Here is a 14,908-nt window from a genome sequence, read left to right as displayed (position 1 = left end):
CAAAAAAATGTAATATTAACTCCAGTGGAAAGCAGACAGTAATACTTCCGAGTAAGCCAACCACCTACAACGTTCAACTTAATAATTCTAGCAGCTGTTCCTCTCCTGCTCTCTCCCTGTCACCCAGTGCTCCAAAAGTCTCCTCTCCCAGAGCAACAGTCTTCCAAGCAGAGAAGGCTGAATGTAGTTCCTCCTTTTATGCACCAGCCAGAGCTGGGAGAGACAAATCTCTCTTCCTCTTGCCTACTTCCTGTCCCTTACCACACTCCTAGAGCCCAAGCATGGCTGCTTTTCCAGTGAGGGATCAAGCTCAAATCTGATACTTTACATGGTGGTGCCACTTCTAGACTCCTGCACAGCTGTTTTTAAGTCGGTAACAACCTAATGCACTAGTTCTTATTTTCTCCTAAACTAAATTATCAAACCTTTGAGATGCAGACACACGATACTTAATTCCTGAAAAGTAAGGTGTGGCTTGACTAATTCTTGTAAAAAATTTAAGTTGTGGAAGCCTAAGACCAGAGGAGCTACCAGGCTAAGGAATCACTTCTAGTTGGTTCTAGTACATTACTTCTGTGAATACACATAGGTTGTGTGACTGGTGCCCTACTGCTTTAGAGAAATTAAAAAGAAAAATGCCATCCTAGCTTAGCATGATTACCGGCCTTGGGGTAGTACATATAGTGCCAGTTTGTAATCTGTGAGTTCACAGGAACAAAAGATAGGATGAAAGGGGCATTGCGAAGGCTATTGGTTAGAGCATAAGTTTTGGATTCTAGTCCAAGTTCAGAGACTGAATCATTCAGTGACCTTAGACAAGTAACTTAATTACTCCGTGCCTCAATTTCCCAACCTGTAATAAGGGAGTTGTAAGACTATATGGTTGATTGCATAGTGATTTGAGATCCTTGGACTTAAGGCATTATATTAGTGCTAAAAATATTAAATACTATTACTGCTGCATTTGGTTTATAGTCACAACTGGAGATGGGCCTGGGTCCAAACACTCCTGAACTTGGAGGGATCTCACATGTTCACAGATGGTTCCTATCACTATATAGCATGCTGAATCAAAATCCCAGTTCTGAACCACTGTTCCCCAGAGTTGGGAAAGTTCTGATCCAGATTGGAATTTTCCCTATTTCTGACCACAAATATATGATTGTTTTAACCAAAACTAATATAAAGCACATTTAAAGTTTAATTAAACAGAGAGACATGGAGCAGTTTCCAATAATGCTAAATTATATTGTTTAATAGACTGACATGATGAATAGATTAGGAAGTAATTACTGGAGAAGAAGAATAGACATAAAGAGCACTTTTGAAGTACTTGTTATTGTCCAAAATATCACTGAAATTCTGGTGACTAAGTACTGTCTGCTTATCGCTATGTGAAACAGTGCTCTACGGGTTCATTATCTCTAAAGGTCTTCTTTCCGTTTCTATATAGATATTCTCCCTTCACATTTTGAAGGTTTGAAGAAGAGGATTGTTTTTCGAGTCACACTAAGTAAACATTAAATGCATGCAGGCTTAAAACTAAAGCATGCATGTTACGCAGCAGCAATAAATAAGTGCTCGGCTTGCACGACTTTTGATGCTCAAGCATTGCCTTGTTAAAATGCCAAAAAAAAAAGCCACCCTTTTTCTTTGCATTTTTTTGAAAAGTAAAACTCTTCCTTTGACCTTGCAATAGATTAGATTTTCAGTCTTTGGACAAATTATATTTATTTTAGTGAATACTTTTATGTTACAGATAAAGTGGATGAAATTGTACCAGTTTCCAAGCCATCAAGAATTACAGACAATGTAACTGTGGACTCAAGAGTGGCAACGATTAAACCGCGGCCTTCCAGTAGATGCTTTCCTTCAGCTACAGATATGAATGTGAGTGGTGACTACTAAATTCTTGCTTTCACTTATGAAGTTGTGGTTCTAATTAGTTAGGGTGACCTGATGTCCTGATTTTATAGGGACAGTCCTGATTTTTGGGTCTTTTTCTTATATAGGCTCCTATTACCTCCCACCCCCTGTCCCGATATTTCACACTTACTGTCTGGTCACCCTATAGTACTGCTTTAGTAAGTCCAGTCTTTTTATACACACTAGTTGCCAAGCTGTTATATATACACTAGCAATGGGGGGTTTATAAATGTAGTTAATCATAATGATTATTCTTTATCACCGTTCTAAGCTTTGTCATTGACAATAAATCTAACATGAACCCTTGTCTCATTACTGGGTGTATTTACTCCCAACAACATTGTTTGTTTTGGTTTTGACTAGATAAAGTTGAGTAATCTATAGAGGGAGGAGACAGCAGTAATGCTATAAAAAGCACTAACGACTGAAGTTCTATATCCTGGAAAACTACAGATAGGGTGTGTAATTCCTAGCTCAAGAAGACACAACCACACTAGCTCTGATTGAGTTAATGCCTTAAAAATAGAGTGCAGGCACGAACAGCGGGAAGAGCTAGCTGCCCTGACTACATACCCATTGGAGATGGTAGGCACACACTTGGGGCAGCTAGTGCTTCTGGGTGCTTGTGCCGCTGTAGCTACACTCAATTTTTAGTGCACTAGCTTGATCAGAGCTAGCATGGGTGTTTCTCCTTTATCTAGGAATTACACTCCCAGTCCCAAATGTAGACACCCTCAGATTTGAGTTTGCTTCCACCGGTTGTAAAGTCTTATGAGGAAAAAAATAAATGTTTCCCTTACTGTCTAGCTGCATTTATTTTCCACTGAAGTAGCACCAATCCTTATTTATTCACTTCGCTCTTGTCAGCTGCAGAGGAAGGAATCCCAGAGTGTTCTGAATTATATCAGCAGTATTGTAGAAAATAAATAGGCTTGTGACATCTACAAATAGGAAGGATGGGGCACTGGATTGGGACTTAAGAGACCATGGTTCAGTTCCTGACTCAGCCGATGACTTCTTGTGTGACCTTAGGCAAGTCACTTAGGTCTAGATTCTCAGGCCTAGATTAGGTGCTGAAATACCTTTGAAAATCTGAGCCCTAGTATCTCTCTACTTAAGTTTCCCATCTGTGAAATAGGAGTAGTACTTCCCTACCTCAAAAGAGTGTTGTGAGTATAAAATCCACAAATCATTGAGGCACTTGGAGGACAACCTATACATTGTTAGACAGATCAGGGGGTACAGATTGAGGATAAGCAGCAGTGTCTTTTAGGGAGTTGCAGACCATCATTTTTTGTGAAGTGTTCTGCTGCCTGCTAACATAGCCCCCCTCCTGATCCCAAAAATAATAGATCCTTATCCTTCCTCTTCAAGGCTTGGTGACCCACAAATGGTCCCCAAAGTGGCCAGATCCAACTTAAAGGAGTCCGGTTACAGTAGCCAAAGGGGAAGCAGTACTAGAGTTGCTCTCTGCAGAGAGAGGGAGATGCCATTTTGTGTCTCATAACTAGCAGGGTTGGTCTCCCAACTCCACAAAGAAGAGACGGAGCCCTAAGGCTCCACTGATCCTGGGAGGGCTGGCTGCCAGCTGAGCCCAGTAGGCCTTCCCTGCACTTGGAGACAGGAGTCAGCTGGGACTTGAGGCCATCTGCAATTTACCTCTATCCTTTCCAGGAATAACATGTTTTATATCCTATAGTCTGTTTGGTCCTAGATTCCCTGTAACTATAAATTGTAATGCCAAATGTGTGTTAGTTTTGCACTGGGCTGGAGGCCAGGTGAAGGCACCAAGTGCAAAGAACCCAGGCCTATTGAGAGAGGAGGGAAGAATTAAGGGGCTTCACCCCTTGAGGATCAGGGCGCCCTAGGAGTGGGATAAACACTAATGAGAAAGAGGAAGACTACTGATTATTCCATGTTCTGAGATGTGCCCATAATCTGTTTTATAAGGGGTAATTTCTTCTGTTGATCTGCATGTATTCCACACTGAGTGGAAAATAAGATGGCTTTCTGTCTCACCTTCATCTGTTTGATAACAGCCACTTGATGTATCTTTGTATTTTTAATTTTCCCACCTCCCTCCCCATTTTAATTGTCAATTTATTGCATAATTATGTTTAAAAAATCCTAACCTCTTTCTTACCCCTTCCTGCTCTGTCCTTCTCACCCAACCCATCTTGCTTCTGCCCCCTCCCACCGGAGTCCCTTGGCTCCTCCCCTCTTTCTTGCTCCTGCAAAACCACTTCCCTATTCCTCCCCCTCTGCATTCCAGTCAGGCAGCTTCCTCCTCCTCATCACTGCCTGCGTGCCAACATGGGGAGCATTAAGACTGCAGAACAGTTTTCCTGCTCCCATTTTCCATATCCGGCACTACAATAGGCCCCAAGCAATTGGCGCAATGGCAGGGAAATTCCTGCTCAGCCCCTGGACTGGAGCATGGCAGTGCACACGAAATATGGGAGACTGTAATTGCCGAGCCCTAACAAGTCTCTTCTGAGCATCTGCAAACTACAATTGTTGGAGAACTTGGCCAAATTTGTGTGGATTTTCAGAGAGATAGCAAAAGGTGCATCGCTGACACCAGGGTGTACCCCTGCCAAACTTCAAGTCCCTTCTGCAAAACATGGAGGCCCTGGAGCTTCCTAATTATATAGTTGAATATTTTTTTAACATGGGCAAAACAATGCATTTTCCCCTATCCTTGTTCTTGAAAATAAGTGAACCATAGTAGCTGAAACTTCCTTTAAAAAAATAAAATAGAATTTTAGAACGAGCCAGATAGCTAGCATAGGAAAGTTCATCCCAAATGGCTAAAGCTGGCGGTTATACACAGGTAGCCTTAATTATTGGCAGCATTCCCAGCTCTGCCTATAATGAATACCCTACAGGCATCTAGGCCCAGAATAAGCCTAGATAGGAAACTGCTGTCACTAATTCTGTCAATTTGATCTTGAATATTTCTGATTCAATGGTGAGACCATTTGAAGAAGACCTAGCTCTTTCCAGAAAAACAAAATATTTCTGAAGTGCTGAGATCATATTCTGTTGTTCCTGATGATCATGCTAAACCATGCTATTCAACCATAATTTCCTAGTCAAAACTCTTAACCTTCATAAAATCAAAATATAAGTTTAGGGCCAAATTCTGACTCTCACAAATAATTCCATTTGAAATCTGCTTATACTACTTGTCTGTGTAGTATAAGCAGATTTAGAACTCTGAATATTAACACACTAAACCCAGAAAATTTAAGGTCTCTCTTCTATGTCAAAATATTAGAACCCAGATCTATGAGCATGGTGACTTGAACAGCGGTGCAGTTTGTGGCAATGTCTTTGGGAGGGAAATAAACAGAAATGTGATACCTGCAAATTTACCCTTAAAGTGTGCTAGAAGAATAGATAATTTTATTTGACCACTGACTATTTAAGATGAATAACAAAGTAGTATGTGGAACAGGAGATGAATTATTTTTCTCATGGTGTCTCTCTCTAACATTGCCCTTTTGTACATAATATTTTTGTTTTGTTTTGTAGTCCATGTACGATAGACAGGGTATTGCTGTGATGCCACCTACTGTACCTGGGACTCCTCAAGGTCTTTTTCTAGGTATACCTCGGGGTACAATGAGAAGACAAAAATCTATAGGTAAAATTTTTCTCATGTAAATTCTACACATTCATTTTGGCACCTTTTATTAACTTCTGTTCTTGCTTAAAACATTTTGACTCGATTTTTCCTCAGCTTAATTCAGTCATTAGTTAATTCTGATCCAAAGCTCAAGAAACAAATCAGTTTGCATGAAAACTAGTACAACTTCCATGTTTTGCTTTGATCGCTTTAGGCAAGAGTTATGGGGTTGTAACGGCTATGGAAAGTTGCCAGAATTTTGGAAGGCCAGAATTTTGGAAGTGCAAAGAAAAAGAATTGAGGAAGATCTATTGTGATAAATCAGCTATAGCTAAGAGTCATTCAGACGTGTGTATTGACATGAAAATACCATCATCTGCTATGCAAGGTGTGATATGCACCCTACTGGTCATAAATGTATAAAATAAGCTCACTTTTTAAATTCAAAGTGATCATTTTTCTTCACTGGGGGGGGGAACTTAGTTTTTGGTGCATTTTCTGTTAAAATTGATCTACTTTACTCAAGGTATTTCTGAACTAATGAGCAGCATTGTGCTTGTGTAAAGCTGTTCAGCAAAATACCCACGATATTTTCAAATGTTGTCTTATGGCATAGTCACCTTTTATACAAAATGCCATCCTCTTTGAGTAAAATCAGAAATTACTTTTATTACATAGAGCAGTGGTTCTGAACCTGTGGGTTGCCTGTGGCCCAATCAGCACACAGCTTTGGCCCATATGACACCCTCAGGGCCATTCAGGTAGTGTATATACTGTGTGGATGTGGCCCATATAACAGAGAGCTGCATATGCAGCCCACAGTAGTAAATAGGTTGAGAACCACTAATACAGAGGGTAACATTCTCTAAAACATCTAAGGGACTTAGGAGGTTCCTAAGTGCCTAAAACACTTTTGAAAAGGGAACTTAGGCTTCTACGTCACTTAATTGTATTTGAAAAATGTTATCCAAAATTAAAATGTCACTTTTTATGTAATATTGATGGTTCTATATATTCCTTTTACTAAAACAATACAGGCAAAATTCCCAGAAATGCTTTAATGTTGTACTTGCTGTGTAAGCATAGCATTACTTTGTGTGTTTCTGGATTGCTATAGCCAGACACACAGTTTCTCTGTATAAGAATTCCTTCCCTTCTTGATATATTTCAGAGAAAATTCCCTTCTATGCAATTACCTCACACTCATACAGAATCTTTAATGTTGCTCTGAGTAGTTTTTGTCTTTTTTTCATACATTCACTTTCTTTTGAAGAGAAATATATTGGCCCTGAAAGTACATAAAACAAAAGCATTTGCCTACAATCAGTAATCAGTTCAGTTTTGTTACTGTTTCAGTCCTCTCTAATACTAGCATGTGGCTTTATGGAAAAATCAACATTAGAGAACTTTTAATGAGCAGGAATGAACAAGCCAGCCACGTTTTATTATTTCAAATATGCTTCATGCCATGTCTACACTGCCCACAGGAGCAAGCCTCCCTACTCAGGTCAACAAACTTGGTCTAGCAGGGCTCACCCTAGCACTCTAAAAATAGCTGTGTAAACAGTGCTTTGAAGTTGTTGCTCTGACTCTGAAGCTTAGGGAGGGTGGCAGGGTGGGCTTCAGAGCCTGAGCTCCAGCCCAACCCACAATTTCAAAATTCTGTCTACACTGCTATTTTTAGTGCAGTAGCATGAGCTCTCCTAGCCCAGATCTGTTGACCTGGGCTGGGAGGCTCACTCCTGCAGGATGTGTAGACATTCCCTTGGGGTCATATCTTTAGTGGAAATAATATAACATTGGATTTAAGTACATTGCAAATTTTTAAAGTTTTTCCTTTATTCATTTTCTTTTTTTTAGGAATAACAGAGGAAGAACGTCAATTTTTGGCTCCTCCTATGTTGAAATTTACCAGAAGTCTATCCATGCCAGACACTTCTGAAGATATCCCCCCTCCACCACAGTCTCTACCCCCTTCACCACCACCACCTTCTCCCTCCCTTTATAACTCTCCCAAATCTCCAACATCAAGAAGCTATGGAACAATTAAACCTGCATTTAATCAGAATTCAGGTTCAAAGGTTTCTTCAGGTAGATCTGAACATGTGGGAACAATAATGAGGGACAAAGGGATGTATTACAGAAGAGAATTGGACCGTTATTCTCTAGATTCTGAGGACTTGTATAGTAGGAATGTCGCATTGCAGGCAAACTTCAGAAACAAGAGGGGTCAGATGCCGGAAAACCCATATTCTGAAGTTGGGAAGATAGCAAGCAAAGCAGTTTACGTGCCAGCCAAACCAGCAAGGCGGAAGGGAATGCTAGTGAAACAGTCTAATGTCGAGGATAGTCCAGAAAAGACCTGTTCTATTCCAATTCCAACAATTATTGTGAAAGAACCATCTACCAGCAGTAGTGGGAAAAGCAGCCAAGGAAGCAGTATGGAGATTGACCCTCAGTCTTCAGAGCAGCCTGGACAGCTCAGACCTGATGATAATTTAAACGTCAGTAGTCCATTTGCAGCAGCCATTGCTGGAGCAGTGAGGGACAGGGAAAAGAGATTAGAAGCTAGGCGTAATTCTCCAGCTTTCCTTTCTACAGACTTGGGAGATGAGGATGTTGGCCTGATGCCCCCAATACCACGTATGAGGCAATCTAAATTTACCGATGAGGACGTATTTAGTAATGAAGATAGTTTTAGGCAACTTATGTCACCATCTCCAATTCCCGCACCTAGAGAATCTGAAAATCTTTTTAATAGTAGTGAACCTAGCAATGAAAGTGATGCAAGGACATTAAACTCCTCATCCATAAAAAAAGTTACTGAAAACAATATGGTTGCAACTCAGACCGTTAATGTGTCCAGTTCGGATAATTATGTTCACCCACTCACAGGAAAGCTATTAGATCCAAACTCACCTCTAGCACTCGCGCTCTCTGCGAGAGATAGAGCCATGAAAGAACAAACGCAACAAACTCCAGGCAAAGGAGAAACCGGTAAAGCAGACCTTAATAAACCACTTTATATTGATACAAAGTTGAGATCTAATAATGAAACAACATTTCCTGTGACTGCTGCTGCTACCAGGCAAAATACACGTGGCCCACTGAGAAGGCAGGAGACTGAAAACAAATATGAAACAGATATGGGGAAAGAGAAGAAGCCTGAAGAAAAGAAAAACATGCTGATAAATATTGTGGATACTTCACAGCAGAAATCAGCTGGTTTACTAATGGTTCATACTGTGGATGCAGCAAAGTCTGATGACACCCTTGAAGATGATGAGAAGAGAGTTGAAATGGAAATGAACCCAGACAATTCTCCATCAGAGATGCCAGAAGATAGTGAAGAAGCAGAAAGTGGGTTGAATGTATCTGCTACACCTGAGCCACCTGCATCTCCCTGCAAAACTATTGTAGCAGCTAGCTCTGTTGATGACCCTGTCATTTTGCCATTTCGCATCCCTCCACCTCCTTTAGCATCTATTGATATTGATGAAGAATTTATTTTTACTGAGCCATTACCTCCTCCCTTAGAATTTGCTAATAGTTTTGATATCCCCGATGACCGTTCAGCTCCAGGTTCTGCTCTAACGGACTTACTTAAGCAAAGAAAAAATGGAACACCTACATCTGTTTCATTTAACCCCAATCAATCAACAAATTCTTTAGACAGTAAAAAACAAGTGGGTCTTTCAAACTGTTTGCCTGCCTCATTTCTGCCACCTCCTGAAAGTTTCGATCATGTCACCGACTCTGGTATTGAGGAGGTAGACAGTCGATCTAGTAGTGACCATCACTTAGAGACAACCAGCACTATCTCAACAGTGTCCAGCATCTCTACCTTATCCTCTGAAGGTGGTGAGAACTTGGATACTTGTACAGTCTATGCAGATGGGCAAACATTTCTGGTGGACAAACCCCCAGTACCTCCTAAGCCAAAAATGAAGCCCATAATCAACAAAAGCAATGCACTTTACAAAGATGCTCTAATTGAAGAAACTGTAGATAGCTTTGTTATCCCTCCACCTGCTCCACCCCCACCTCCTATCATTGCACAGCCCAGTACGGCTAAAGTTTTACAGCAAAGGACCTCCAAGCTATGGGGTGATGTAACTGAGGTAAAAAGCCCAATTCTCTCAGGCCCAAAGGCTAACGTTATTAGTGAATTGAACTCAATACTACAACAAATGAACAGAGAGAAATCCTCAAAGCCAGGGGAAGGGTTGGAGTCGCCTACTGGAACAAAAACTGCAAGTCTCAGTACAAGGTAAATGAAACTAAAAGAATTAAAACAAGGTCTGTACTTCTTTCAAGATGTAGTTATTCTGTTTCTTAAACAAAAGCATGCTTTTGAGAATTTACATAAGCAGGCTCCACCATAACAATTTTGATAACATTAAAGATCAGCCTAGGGTATAAATACACTATATAATTGACAATTTCCCCCCGCTTATTCTGCTAGTTTCCAGTATAAAATAATGTACATTTTCATTGGAAAAATGAGCCCACTTTCTGAGGCCACCACATTGGCCAATAAGTCTACCCCTACCTACCAGCTACAGTTAGCTCCATTGTAATTCCCTTAGCTAGAATGCCACCCCTTTAACACACGCATTTTACATCTCTGTGGAAGTTCCTTTCGAGGACAGTTCAGTAAACAGCAAAAGCAAGAAGCAGAAACCAGCGGGAAGTTTATAATTATTTGTTTCCATTTTAAGTTCTGTTTTTGTGGACACTAGATTGAAGGGCTTGTATACATGGAGCAGCAATGTGCACTAATGTGTTGCACATTAATTGGTTCATAGATTCCGCAGATGCACATTAAAAGTTCCCTAATGCCCTTTAATGTAGTGCTGCTCAAAACAGTACTATGTTAAAGTTCAGTAGGGAATTTTTAGTGTGAACCAGCACGGTCTACATACTTGAATTAATGTGCAACACATTAATGCTGTTTAGAAATCACACCCAGTAGTGCTCGCATTACCCCAATGTGTAGACAAGCACCAAGAAGCAGGGCCGGCTCCAGGGTTTTGGCCGCCCCAAGCAGCCAAACAAAAAAACAAACAAACAAAAAAAGCCACGATCGCGATCTGCGGCGGTAATTCGGCGGGAGGTTCTTTACTCCGAGCAGGAGTGAGGAACCGTCCGCTGAATTGCTGCCGAACAGCTGGACGTGCCGCCCCTCTCCGAAGTAGCCGCCCCAAGCACCTGCTTGGTAAGCTGGTGCCTGGAGCCGGCCCTGCCAAGAAGACCCGATCTGCCTTCTTAGCTGTGGCAGAATTCATATTGACTTGAAACAGAGTTTTGCCTGAGAGAGGAGAGCAGGAAAATGCCCAAAATGAATACTGCAGTAATGTATGATGCCTACTATATGGAGACTGTAGTCAAAATATTGGATATATTGTATTGTTTACTTTTTAAAAGAAAACTCCCCATAAAATATATGGCCAATTGTAAACAGAGCAAACCTAAAATTCATGGGAGAAGCTGATCTGAAGTGAGGATGGTTGCCTACAACTGGACAAGAGTTCTCTCAATTGCGATCACTTTGAGACACAGAGTATCCATTATTTTGATGTGAATTATTTAGGTTTATGTTTAAGAACTGGTGTGGTTTTTCTTTTACAATACTATTTATACAACAGAGTTCTTGCAGTTTTACTCAACAATTATAATTGTATTGAAATTTTATTCAGTTCCATAACTGATTGTGGTGGATAAAATATCACTTTTCACTTAAATCTTACTTCACACTCTCAGCATAGCATTATTCGATTTAGTTAGATAACTCATTTAATCAGTAATATTAAATGTAATCCTTATAGTATGACAAGACATGAACCACAAAGCAATTTCATGAAACTTTTTGTTGAAATCACATTATGTTACCACTAAGCTGTTGATTTAAATAACAATATCTGTATGCAATATCTTTAAATCACCTGGTATATTTACAGTTTTCAGTTTTTTTATTTATATTTCAATTGCACATATTTGTTTACTGAACAATCTGTGAAAGAAAATTTCAGGGGGCTAGAAAAGTTTTTAGATCAGCACTCCTTTTGCAGCCTGGCTTTGTTTACAATTGGCCATATATTTTTTATGGAATTGGTTTCCAAAGAATACCTTCACAAGTCCTATGAGGAGATCCCATACGATATCTTGTATCCTTGTACATTCAAATGTATATTGTATTACACTGAACACCAAAATTGTCATTAAAAATGAGCTGGAAGAACAAGGGTACAATAACTCTTGATCACAGTCATGTGCAGAGGCCTGCCGGTAAATGGGAAAGTGTTTATATTTTGCTAAAGTAACTATAGGTAAGCCACACATATCTGAAAAGTGGATATATTCCTCTAAATCCTAGATTTGGGTTAAAAATTGTTTATCTTTAACTCCAGTTTTCTGAATGTTACCACTGTCCTACAAGAGATTTGAATAATTGGGCTTGACCTGTATATTATAAGAAAATATGATATCCTCTTTGTGGTATGGAGAGCTTTGACATTATACAGAGTTTGAGTGGCTGCTGACCTGCAAGCCCATCTTTGTCTGCAGTGTTATTAATTGCTTGATCTGACCTGCCAGGTGGAAATCCATTTTTGTTTGGAGCGTCTGTGCAAAACTGTAATGCTACCATATATTAAAGTTACTATCCAAATTATTCCCCCCACGAATTACTGTGCTGGGCAGGCAGTAGCCCCAAAAGAAGAAATACAGCATGGCTCCCACTCTTGGGATACATCAGGGAGATGTTTGGCATTCTAGAAAGAGTGGCTATTTTAATACCAAATGATCTCTCATTTAGGAAGCAGTATTAGCTCAAGCCTCAGAGGATGGTAGTTATAGTTTGTTCTTTCCCACTGGATATAAGCTGTTGAACTGGTGGCCATGAAGGAAGGTATGAAGAATCATACAGCATTCCTAGAATGAAGATATGGGTAAAAAATTCCAGGAGCCTGGAATTCTTTTCAGTTGTGCTTGACCCAAACAGAGAACATAAGTTGAGTTGTCTGATGCACTTGAGAGGCCTTAATACAAAAAAGACAAATTCAATGAAATTTATACAAATTGGCCAACATATTTTGGTTGCTTAAGGTAGATGGTCTTTTACCAAAGGTGGAGCAGAAACTGAACTTAGTATAATTGAGGATGTCTTTGGTAATCCTGTAAAACAGGAAGTTGCCTAATCATAGATGACAAGGTCAGACTGTATAGTCTCTTTCTGTTGCCTTCATGACTGCAGGGTTGTTGTTTTTTTTAAATGTGTGCAGTTCTTGCTTTTCTTTGTCTAAAGTCACATTAAACAACTAGTGTACCTGGCTTTATATGCCTAGTCTTATTTAATTCTTTTATATTTAGGAGTTCTTTTCCAGGTGAGTAATGCTGGAAGATCTAGACGGTATAGCAGACAGCAAAATTACGCATGTGTTTACAATGTGATATGACAGTAAAAAAAAAAAGGCCTATAAAGTGTTGGTCTGCATATAAAGATGCATCACCTCACCAACAGGGATTTTACTCTTTCTATAATTCTAGTAGAATGCCTCTTGAATATTGGGGGAGAGGAAAGGTTTTGTTTGTTTAATTCAATATCAGAAAGGGGTAGACTGGGGTGGGCAAACTTTTTGGCCCGAGGGCACTATCTGGGTATGGAAATTGTATGGCGGGCCATGAATGCTCATGAAATTGGGGGTTGGGGTATGGGAGGGGGTGCGGGCTCTGGGGTGGGGCCAGAAATGAGGAGTTCAGGGTGTGGGAGGGGACTCCAGGCTGGGACCGAGGGGTTTGGAGGGCAGGAGGGGGATCAAGGCTGGGGCAGGGAGTTGGGGCGTGGGAGGGAGTTAAGGGTACAGGCTCCAGGCAGCACTTACCTCAGGCAGCTCCCAGAAGCAGCAGCATGTCCTGCCTCCAGCTCCTATGCGGAGGCACGGCCAGGCGGCTCTGCATGCTGCCCCATCTGCAGGTGCCGCCCCTGCAGCTCCCATTGGCCATGGTTCCCAGCAAATGGGAGCTGTGGGGGCTATGCTTTGTGGTGGGTGCAGTGCGCGGAGCCCCCTGGTTGCCCCTACATGTAGGAGCCAGAGTGGGGACATACCGCTGCTTCCGGGAGCTGTGCGGGACGATGGCACACGCGGAGCGGAGCAAACCCCCAACCCTGCTCCCCTGAGGCACTGGATGATTGATGTATGAGAAAAGACTTAAAAGAGCGAAATAATTATTTCTTGGCTAAACGACGATTGAGGAAATGGGGGAGAGAGATGGTCTACAACTATTTAAAGTATGTAAAAACCAGTGGTGAAAGGAATTCTTTAGTGTGTTATAAGGGGGAAGTAGGAGAGTAACTGAAGCAATAAGATGAAATTGAGTCTGAATATCAGGAAAGCTTTCTGCTGCTTAATATGCACAAGACTCTTCATTTCAGGCCTGATCTGCTCCCAATGACGTCTGAGAGCCTTGCCAATGATTGCAGTGGGATTGGACCCTTTAGGTCTTTTTTCTGCTTAACCTTCTCTGTGCTCTGCCTAGGGGCAAGAATGGATGACAAATTCCTGGATGGGGTGGAGGGGAGGAGGAGAGGGCATGAGATGCTAATGGCAAACTCGTGAGAGTGGACAGAGTGCCTAGTTCTCCATCCTGGCATTAACTTGAAATTGGCCCTAGCATGTGTTAATGTCTAGAACTGTCCACTTTAAATTTGTAGTTCTTCTCCAGAAACTGCCTGGGTAAAAGTATCACTGCCTTACTCAGCAGATCTGTTGCACCCTGTGTGTATTAGTCAAACATGCTGACTTCAATGACAGAAATAAATTTTTTCACTGCTTTTAGTCCTGTCCCAACTACGACTGAATAAGTTCGATTGTATATTCCATTTGTGCATGATAAACAGAATTATTTGCTAAGTTCCAACATACTTTGGACTATCCTCCTGCCAAATTTTCAAGCCCTCGAGGTATTAGAATTCTTTTTAATATACAAAAGCATTGAGCAAGCTAAATATAGGGGTTGCTCCCTTTCGCTCTGCAAAGTAGTATTAGAAAGAGAACTAAGAAATTTACCTCCGAAATGCAGAAATCATATTGAATTAAAGGAGTAGCTCAATTAGCTCTGCCAAAAGGAAACTGATAAAACATTTTAGTAGGCCTGGTAGACACCCTATCCAAAGAGAAGCAGTGGTACACATACAAGCATTGTTCACAAGTTAGCTTGGGTTATGTTCACAACACTCAGCACTAGATGCCTGATGAAATTAAAACATGCATTGTTCATGTGAAATGTACAAATTTACAGCGTATGTAGCATTCCTAAACATTACTAAAAATGATCTCTGCACAGCAAGCA

General features: G+C 40.8%; 1 protein-coding gene across 14 annotated transcripts in view; it reads left to right on the top strand.

The window, feature by feature from the left end:
- The window catches only part of SHANK2 (SH3 and multiple ankyrin repeat domains 2), a 640,917-nt gene that overhangs the window by 612,862 nt on the left and 13,147 nt on the right, over positions 1-14,908 (top strand). For 9 of the 14 annotated variants that reach the window (XM_065592634.1, XM_024100174.3, XM_065592632.1 and 6 more), the window contains 5 exons: positions 1,454-1,513; positions 1,760-1,890; positions 5,464-5,575; positions 5,772-5,945; positions 7,418-9,827. In XM_065592634.1, the coding sequence (XP_065448706.1) occupies positions 1,454-1,513; positions 1,760-1,890; positions 5,464-5,575; positions 5,772-5,945; positions 7,418-9,827 (2,887 nt within the window). The remainder of the gene's footprint in view (positions 1-1,453; positions 1,514-1,759; positions 1,891-5,463; positions 5,576-5,771; positions 5,946-7,417; positions 9,828-14,908) is intronic. The other 5 variants (XM_005304567.4, XM_005304566.4, XM_005304565.4 and 2 more) reach the window with 2 other exon arrangements.

Source organism: Chrysemys picta, chromosome 4 (assembly GCF_011386835.1).
Source record: "Chrysemys picta bellii isolate R12L10 chromosome 4, ASM1138683v2, whole genome shotgun sequence".
Taxonomy (NCBI): Eukaryota; Metazoa; Chordata; order Testudines; family Emydidae; genus Chrysemys; species Chrysemys picta.
Note: the sequence above shows the minus strand (reverse complement) of the source record. Positions and strands in the feature narration are given on the sequence as shown.